This window comes from Cyprinodon variegatus, unplaced genomic scaffold, assembly GCF_000732505.1.
Source record: "Cyprinodon variegatus isolate N-32 unplaced genomic scaffold, C_variegatus-1.0 Scaffold807, whole genome shotgun sequence".
Taxonomy (NCBI): domain Eukaryota; kingdom Metazoa; phylum Chordata; class Actinopteri; order Cyprinodontiformes; family Cyprinodontidae; genus Cyprinodon; species Cyprinodon variegatus.
The window spans coordinates 351,712-361,768 of record NW_015151260.1 but is presented as its reverse complement, the minus strand read 5'-3'; the positions used below and the strand labels follow the sequence as shown (position 1 = coordinate 361,768).

At 43.3% G+C, this 10,057-nt stretch overlaps 1 protein-coding gene across 1 annotated transcript in view; it reads left to right on the top strand.

Moving 5' to 3' along the window:
* Positions 1 to 10,057, top strand: part of LOC107098745 (apolipoprotein B-100-like) — a 30,724-nt gene that overhangs the window by 16,890 nt on the left and 3,777 nt on the right. Inside the window, exons 23-26 of the mRNA XM_015396573.1 lie at positions 248 to 369; positions 456 to 829; positions 911 to 8,473; positions 8,563 to 8,674. Coding sequence (XP_015252059.1) covers positions 248 to 369; positions 456 to 829; positions 911 to 8,473; positions 8,563 to 8,674 — 8,171 coding nt within the window. The remainder of the gene's footprint in view (positions 1 to 247; positions 370 to 455; positions 830 to 910; positions 8,474 to 8,562; positions 8,675 to 10,057) is intronic.

Here is a 10,057-nt window from a genome sequence, read left to right as displayed (position 1 = left end):
TGATGGATGGATGGATTAATGATGGATGGATGATGGATCGATGGATGGGTGATGGATGGATGATGGTTGGATGATGAATGGATAGATCAATGATGGATGGATGGATAATGGATGTTTTAATCATGTCATTCAGGTTATGAATTAACCTTTCAGTTGTCAGTTATCAGGTATTTCATTCTATGTTTTGTGAAATATATCCAGATAACTTGATCCTGAATTGTTTCTTTGATTTTATTTCTGTCTGAAGGCAGGAAACAACTGGCTGAACAAACTGACTGCTCATTTTCCTCTTCTCACAAACCTACGAAGTAAGAGGAGCACCTCTGACCTCCACCTGCCCCCGCTTCCTGAGAAAATCTTCCTCAAGTCGTAAGTGTTTCAACTCTGAGATGTGGTGAATAAACATCGGTAGCATGAGGAGTTTCTCAACAACATGTTGGATTTGACCTCAACAGTGACACTTTGTTGCAATACAAGTTCAACAAGGAGAAGATAACCATCAACGTTCCTCTTCCATTTGGAGGCAAGAATTCAGAAGAACTGAATCTTCCAAAGACTTTATCTGTTCCAGTCATCGATCTTCCGCAGATTGGGATCTATATTCCAGCTCAAAGGTATTCGCTCCCGACAATCAGTTTTCCAAGATCTTTGGATCTCACTATTGCTCTTCTTGGGCTGGCCGAAGCATCAACTAAGATCCACAGCAACTTATACAACTGGGAAGGATCGATTGTTGGGGGGAACGACACGGTGGATATCCCTAACTATGTGGCGCGGTACCAGGCTGTCGCTCAGTCCCCAATAAGTTTACTCTCCTACAAATTTGAAGGTATACTCTTTTTAAAGATGCTTTCTGTGTTGAGTTGTTCTGAAAACATTCATTATCATCTTATTCCTGCCTGTTTTTTAGGGGCTGGGATGATATCAGGAAGAGCAGAAGACAATCTCAAGTATCTTCTCAACTGTTCTTTTAGTCACATGTTACTGGACACCAGCGTCAGCATATTGGAAACAGTGAGAGTGACAGAGAGACTGAATGCTCAAGCCAATTACCAGCTAAAGGCCTCCAGTCCATTAGGCCTTCACGCCTCCCTCGACTACTCTGCTCAGTCCACTTCTACCCTGAATTCTGATGAAGTTTTAGGAGATGGTACTTTAGATGGATTACTCAAACTTGCTTCTTTTCACGTCAACACGTCTTACAGCCACAGCTACAATCTGCGTCCTCATGATCGGGAAGGACGGGGAAAATCCACCTTACGCTTTGATTCCCCCTTTAGTCACTTTCAAAACACGATCCAAGGAGTTTATGCAAATTCTGAGTTAAATGTCATATCAAAAACAAGTTCCCAAAGTGATGTCTTCAAACATGTTGCAGAACTTAGGTACAAAGATGCACAACTGACCTTGAAGTGCAATGGGGTGTTGTTGGCTTTGGAGAAATCAGTGAAAAACGTATTTGAGCTTGGTGTATCGAGCCAGAAGTCCATCCTCAGGGTTGAGTCTCAGGTTGATGATGACACAAGTAGAGTATACTCACTCATAACTGGTTCTCTGGGTTCAAATGGACTGGTCCTCAACTCTGAGGGTTCCCTTATCTTTGCTATGGGTCGAGGTTTACATAAAGCCACTGTGCGAGCTGAAAGAAATGGACTAACCTTCAGTGGAATGAACAGCATACAGTGTAGCCCAGTGACAATGGAGAATACATTTGATGGAGCAGTAGATTTCAATGGAGCATCCTGCTCCTCCTTTACCAAAATGATGGCTGAGGAAGGCAGAGGGGAGCTTAGCATTGAAGGTAAAGTCACTCCTTCAGAGGCGTCTTTGCACGGTGACTTTAAGGGTCATGTGTACGATGCAGCGACAACAAACAACATGGACCTAAAACTGAACAGAAAAGGCCTGACTATCAGAGGGAACACAAAGGGAACGCTGAGGCAGATGATGACAGAGAACAGCCATGAACTCATCGTCACTCTCTGGACATTATCCCTCCACTCCAAGACTGAGAACTTCATCTGTGAAGATCTCTACTATACACAAAACACCAAGTTCAAGGCAAAGCCGTTTCTTGTGTCACTTGACTTCTCCAATAACCTCAGATTTTATGACCTGATGTTGAACAAAGAAAGTCATGTAAAGCTTGATCTGCTGGAGTTGGATCTCAGCGGATCATTGAATGGAGCTTTCAGAGAACAACACAACATCAGTCACACCTATGAACTTACCTACAAAGACCTATCTGGTTCAGTGAAGTCAAGCACATTGGTGGACATAATGGACACCCAGTTAGGTCATAGGTGTAGTCTCCATTTTGCAGGATTTTCCTCACTATTAAAGTGTGAGGCAAAGCTAAATTCAGAACCTCTACGCTTTGGTGGAAACATTCAGATTCAAGCTTTGCCTTTCAGTCTGGACATCGACTCATCTGTGGAGAGTGAAGGTGAGATCAATCTATATGGGAGGCACAGAGGACAGATCTTCAGCTCCTTGGTGGTTAAAACAGCCCCACTAGCTCTTGCATGGTCACATGACTGTTTGGTATCGACTGCACATTGGCTCCCAAATGGAGAGTCTTCAATGAGCTTCAACAACAAATTTAAAGGTCATCTTACTCCAAGAGACCAAGCTCTGGACTGGAAAGTAAACTCCAAACTTAACAACAATGCCTATGAGCAGAGCATCACTGCTTACAACAATCCTGATAAGGTTGGACTCGAGCTTTCGGGAGTTGCACTCACAGATTTTCTCAGACAAAAGAGATCCAAACCAGAAGCACAAACGTTCAGTATAGCTGGCTTCCTTAAGTACGACAAGAACAGTGACTGTCACACCATTGAGATCCCAGTCATTGAAAGCTTCCCTTCTGCTTTTGACCACATTAAGAGGACATTTGCAGCAGCCTTAGAATCTCTTCAACAATTCCTGCAGAATTTAAACATTAATCAGCTCATCGGAAACTTCAGAGCAAACTTAGATCAGCTGCCAGTACAAGTAAAGAACTTCATGAAGAAAATTGACTTGGATAATCAAGTTGTTGAAATAAAAAGAAGACTTGATTATTTGATGAACGAGTTTTCCGTATCCATGGATGACTTGGAACTTGGTTTGAGCAATCTGAAAAGAATTTTAGAAGAAAACATTCTGCACATAGCTACAGAAGTGCATAACCTAATTTCTGCAGCAGATGAGTTCATCACTGCAGGGCATCTGACCCACAACATAACAACTATACTTTCATATATCAGGGATCAACTGCAGGCTTTTGATGCAAAATACAACATTAAGCAGTCACTGCTCAGAACACTTGATTTCATGGAAGACATAATCAGACAGACGGACTTACGGAAGCTCAGGCAAAGCAGTGTAGCATTCCTGCATGAGCTTGACCTACAATATGGGATCCTGGAGACTATCAAGGAAAAACTGTCTGAACTTAAAACCACCATTGAGGATTTCGACCTTGTCCAGGTTTTGGAAAATGTGAAGACCTACCTCTTGTCCATTGACTGGGCTTACTATGTGGAGCAGTTTTCCTATCAGATCCCCATGTCAGAGATAGCTAAGGTTATGGAATCCATGAACGAGGTCATTCTCAACTGGATCGATGAATATGAAATCCCCAACAAGCTAAATGCAGTGTTAGCCTACTTTAAATATCTGCTTTTGAAATATGAACTGGATGATATTTTTAAGGACTTCATTGATCAAGCAGTGATTCTTGTCAAGGAATGGAAACTTGAGGAAACTTTGCAAAAAATCGTTGAAGCTCTGAAATCCATCAAAATTGAAATTGTTTATGGCAAAATTATGGACTTTCTCTACATACTAACAAGCAAAGTTAGAGAAGCTGACTTCCAAACAGTCATAGATGACCTTAATGGACGCATCTCCTCAATTCTTGAATCGATGAAAGGCTTTGACTACAGTGCATTTGTTGATCAGACAAACAGGGAGATTGCTGATCTGACGGATTACCTAAACAAAGAAATTGAAAGGTATGAGATTGTGAACAAGATTGAGGCTGTTAGGCAGTTTTTCAGAGAAATTCAACATTCCATTTATACGTATCTGGATGAACTCAAAAACACCAAAGTGTCCGAAGTCTTGAAGAAGCTGAAGGATGTGATGGACTCTACATTTTACAATGATGTCAAACTCAAAGTTCAGGACATCCTGGAGGACATGCGGCAACGAATTCTAGACATGGACATTAGGGATGAAATTCACATTTACTTCCAGAGAGTAAGTGACTCCTACAAAAACACAGTTGCCTTCATTTCTGTACACTTTGATAGACTGATAGAGTGGATCAAAACACTGGCTGGGGATATAAAGGTAATTGAGCAGACGAAGCGAGCAGTAGAAGAAGTTCTCGTGCAATTAAAAAGAGCCGAGATTGAAATTCCAACCTTTACTATTCCTCTTACTGACCTGGTAATACCTGAATTCACTATCAATCTGAACAGAATGCAGGAGATTACTATTCCAGCCCAAATAGCAGTACCAGAGTTCACCTTCCTAGCCTCGTACACCATCCCTGCTTTGAAAATAGACTTTAAAGAGATCAAGACCAGGATTGTTGCAGTAATTGATAGGATCCGGGGATTTCAGATCAAAATGCCTGACCTGGAGGACATCTTTGGCAATTTAAAAGTGATTTACCTTCCTGACCTGCCAGACCTCACCTTCCCAGAAATTGTTCTTATAGATATAAAAGTTCCCACCATAAGCATCCCTAAATTTAACCTGCAAGACTCTGGGATGAGAAAGCTTACAGTTCCTGATGTGGTGCTTCCAGAGATTCCCACAGACATCTGCATCCCGGTGTTTGGAAAACTCTACGGAGAATTTAGCATTACTGCTCCACAATACATCCTTGTTAACAAATTAAAGATTGAGAATTCCACTTCTGATTCGTCGAAACCCAAGTTTGTGGCTACGTGCACTTCTCATGCTAAATCACCAATCAAAGCCCTGGAACATACGTTGGAAACCACGGCAGTGCTAGAAGCTCCAGGGATGGAGAAACTACATTTCAAACAGACCTTTAAGGCTACACACATGGCCTTCTCGGTGGATCATGAAGTATCTCTGATGCTTCCTGGTTCTCCTGCAGAGATTTCTGCTAATGCTACCACCTTGGTGACCAGTGAGTTCTACACGGCCGAACTGGTTGGTAATGCAGCTTTTTCATTAGAGAGTGAAATATCTGCAGTTATAGAATCATCATTCAACCACAAGCTGGACTTCCCAGCATTAGATGCTTCCAGCCAGGTATCACTGAAGCAAAACATAGTTGCGAGAGTGGAGTCTGGATTGGTTACAGTTACTGGGGAGTCTACTGGTTACGGGGAGTGGTCCTTTCAAGGGCTTTCTGATGAAGGTACCCACAGAACCAATGGGGAATTTCAAGTTGATATGAGTACAGCAAAGCTTACATGTAGAGGAGAAATAGACTATAACGCTTTAAGATGGAAGCACATGCTCACTGCTGAATCGGCCATTTTAAGCCATATTGCCTTTGAAGCTCAGAGCGAATCCAGAACCCCGTTTGTCAAAAACAGTGTTTTGGTTTTAAAAGGAGAGGCTAACGTTGCAGACCTGAAAGCTGCTCTAACCTTCTCCCATGAGGCTGAATTCATTGGAGATTTGGCTGGAACCATGTCTAACTCTTTAGAGCTCAAAGCCCATCCATTCGAGATCGCCGTTGACGTCAGGAACAAGATGAACTCCAAAGTTTTGCTCCCTCTAAAGCTCACTAGTAAGATGGACTTCCATCATGATTATGGTGTCACGATGAACTCAGAGAAACAGAGAGCTTGGTGGTTAGCTTTGGTGAGATTCAATCAGTACAAATACAGCCACAACTTCACAGCAGAGAACAATGAGAAGCACACCTTCTTTCAGTCTGTAGCAGAAGGCGAGGCTAACTTGGAGTTTCTAACCATTCCCCTCTCAGTCCCAGAAATGACAGTACCTTATCTCCAAATCCACACCCCAGAGCTCAGAGACTTATCTCTATGGGAAGATGTTGGCTTCAAATTCTTGCTTTTCGACCCTCAACAGTCATTTGATATGGACCTCAGGTTTCAGTACCACAAGAACCCAGCTCTGCATTGCTTTGAATTGCACTTGGAACCAATCTACAGTGCAATCAATAGCAATTTTGAAATAATTCAGGGTCAATTTGAGGTCTACAGAGACAAAATGGTTAAATTTCTAAAATATTCCTACAATGAAGCAAGAACACATTACCTCACACATAAAATCAACACCTCTAAGCTTCCTCCAAGAATCTTCAGGGTCCCTGGATACAGAATTCCCCTCCTAGGCATCCAGGTCTCTGCATTCAGAGCAGAGATGCCGGCATTCAGCTACTTCGTCCCTAAGAAGGTGAGCACTCCCAGCTTCAGAGTTCCAGCTCTGGGCTTCTCTGTGCCTTCCTACACCCTTGTGCTCCCATCTCTCAGGTTTCCTGTGATTTATGTTCCAGAAACTTTAAGTGAAGTGAAACTGCCAAGTTTCACTCTGCCAGCTGTCCAGGACAGCATTGGGATCCCAGCTATGGGCAACATGACCTTCGATTTCTCACTGAAATCCTCAGTGATTTCCCTGAATGCTAATGCAGGTCTTTACAACGAATCGGACATTGTTGCTCGGTTTCGTGCATTTTTTGTGTCTCCGTTTGATGCTTTGAAAGGGAAGCTTGATGGCACCACCAGTCTGACGAGGACAAGGGGTCTAAAACTGGCTTCTGCCATCAGCTTGGAGCACAGCAATGTCCAAGCCGACCATGAATGTTCAGTTAGTCTTACGAGGAGGAGCATGGAAGCATCTGCAGCCAACTCAATCAAAGTAAATTTACCCTTCCTTCAAATTGAGATGAATCAGGAACTTTCTGGTGGCACCAGAACTAAGATAAATGTCCTGTCCAAGAAAAAGCTCAGCTACATGTTTAATGTTCCTCAGGTTGCATTTGCAGGCAAAGGAAGCGTTGACACCACTTGGGACCTGAAAGCTCAGTCTTCTCATGTGTTGGTGGATTATTCTACTAAAGGAAGGTCAGACATGATGATAATGGACTTGTTTAATTTAGCTAGCAATCTAGAAAATACAAAATCCTTCTACCTGAGCATTAATGGACTACGTACGACTGGCCAGACCTCCCTGTCCTTCACTGTGGACAAACAAGTTAAGCAGAAACGGAGCTTAAGGACCAAACTGTTCTTGTTTAATCTGGAGAACATGGTAGCTTCGGACATTTCCCTACACCGTGTCTATGCAACAGTCCGATATAAGAGCAACAACAATTTTCAGACTGAACCTTTCACCATGGTAGGAACACATGCTGCTGGCGGGGAACTGGATTTGGCTCCTCTCAAATCCTTCAGTGCTTATCTAGGGTGTGATGTTAATCAATCGAGCAGTTTGGGTGATGCTGTCCTTAGCCAGGACGTCACCTTAGCCTTCAGCTCTGAGAAGCAGTCATTCAGCTGGAGTCTGAAGGAGCAGCTGGGATCAGTCCTTCATGGTTCTGACTGGAACATTTTCAATGAAGTGTCTGAAGCAGGTTTCGAGTTTTCTGTGTGGGTCGGAGGACCCCTGGCCTTCTTGAAGTTGATCAAACTTCCTGTTTATCAGAGGAGCCTGTGGGATGTGCTCAAATTTGGTGAGGTCACAAACATAAATAACGTGCAGCTGTTTAACTTCTCCTCTGCTGTTACCTACACAAAGAGCATGGATGGCTTTGATTACCAGATACCTTCTACCATGAATGAAGACGGCGTAACCTTCAGCTTGCCAGTGTTGAGCTTCGCTGTACCTCTCTGGGCCAAAGAGGCCCCTCTCTCCAGCACGAACACAGATATGAAATTTGAGATGGTGGAAGTCCCGGATAATGTCACCATTCCCCCCATCATCACAGTCCCTGCCTTCCATGTCCCATTGACCAGCTGGAACATCGGGTCCTTCACAGTGGACCCAAAGAGCTTGACCATCCCTAAAGTGATTCCAAAGCAGGCTTTTGATATCCTTTTTCCCGGCTTGCCTGTCATATCAGTGCCCAGTTACGACATTAGAACAGAGTATCTCAAGGACAAAATGTCCTTCCTGTCCCTCAGGATTCCACAGCATGAGATCACAGTGTCCTCCTTCACTGTACCAAAATCTTTCACCATCGGAGAACTCACCATCCACCTGGATGACATCACCAATCACATTTCCAACTTTAAAATTCCTGCTCTCTCTATCCCAGAGCAAAAAGTGGAGATCCCTGAACTTGTTCTGAATCTACCTTCAAGCATCTTCATCCCGTCTTTCGGTTCTCTCAGTGCTCTTTTCAACATTTCCTCCCCCATCTACAAAGTTTCCACAGTGGCCTCTGTGAGCAAGAAGGACCTTAACCTTGAGGGTTTAATCAGCTCTCTCTGTACTTCCACCCTGGTCTTCATGGAATACGATCTGACTGGTAGGAAAGAAGCACCTCCTTCTGATCCCTGTGCATTTCTCTGCTGAACCATTAAAACCTTATCTTCTTGTTTCTGGTTGCTTTTTCAGCCTCTGCAACCATCAGATATATTGATAAGATGTTTCAGCTGAATGGGGACGGCAGGTTGGCCCACAGGGACACGGCGGTGAACTGGCACCATGTGTTGGATCATCCTCTCAGGTGAGCATTGACTGCTGTATCCTGAAGTAGACTTTCTGCTTTTCTATCAGTTAACAGACGAACACAGCAACATTTAAAAGACTGATCTCACAAAATAATAATAACCATTGTTATAACAACAATAATGTTGATTAAGCTACCATATTTTCCGGACTATAAGCTACTTTTTTCCCGCGCTTTGAACCATGCAGCTTATAAGAAGGTGCGTTTTTTCTGTAGATCTTTCCTTACCGCCAGAGGGGGTGAAAAAATAAGGGGCTAATTTGCATTTAGCACTAAAACATGCTAGCAGCAGGAACGACGGAGAACAAATATCCCAAATTCACACATTTTGACATTTATTTTCTGCATTAAAGCTTCCGAACCAATGAATAGACTGGACTTAACTCCTGCAGAGCTGAAATAAAGAGCTGACGAAGCTCCATCTTTCAGTGGAAACTCTTACTGCTGCAAGCTGACAAGCTAAAGGGAGCTAGCATTCTTCTTTATCCCTACTCCAGGGACTATATATAGAGCTCCCCCTACAGGTGTGGTGGGAGACAGTTCTGTAGATATCAGCAGCTTATAGCCCGGTGCGGCTTATATCTTTACGTCTCCAGTTTTTCAAACTATCTACAGGGCTGCCAACTTTTAACCAAACCTTGGAGTGAGATTGTGAAAGAATTTGGACATGCAGACCTGGTCAGGGTTAGATGAGGACAGGTGCAGCTTTAGGTTGGAGGTTTTCTGAGGATTTAACTGAAACAAAGTTGTAAATTGTTGATTTTTTTTTATAGCCCAGTAAATGTTACTAAGTAACAACAAGTGGTCTGTAGTTATATGGAACGTTTTTCACACAATATATATTATCTTCTATATTTTGGTTATTTTTAGACAAATAAAGTAAATAAGTATGGGCCCTACAAGAATACTTGCATCTTAAATATACTGTAAACTAGGGATGCGAATTGAAAACCGGTTCCTGTTCAGAACCGGTTCTGTGTGTTCCAATTCCATGGCACTGTTTAGCAGCTCGCTAAACGGTTCTCTTAACGGTTCCAGGCAGCACCAGAGGCTAGCGCTGGGCAGCACGACTTACGTCAGGTTTTCTACGTAAGTTACGCACACGGCATTCGGTAAGCAAGTACGACGTGACCAGGCATAAGTCTAGGGCTCTGTTTGAATTCATGGGCTGCGTCCTTCGAAGGTTGATTACGTCATAGCGCGGCGCCGAGGTCTGGTCGGATTCCAAGACTCCTCGTTATGCGGCCTTAAAATGCGTCCTTCTTTTTGCCCGATTTGAAGGACGGGTCCGATGTATCCTCGCTATCCTTGTATATCCCAGGATTCATTGCGAGACCAAGCAAGCCGGCTGTGCCGTGATCAGAGGAAAGGTTACTTGGT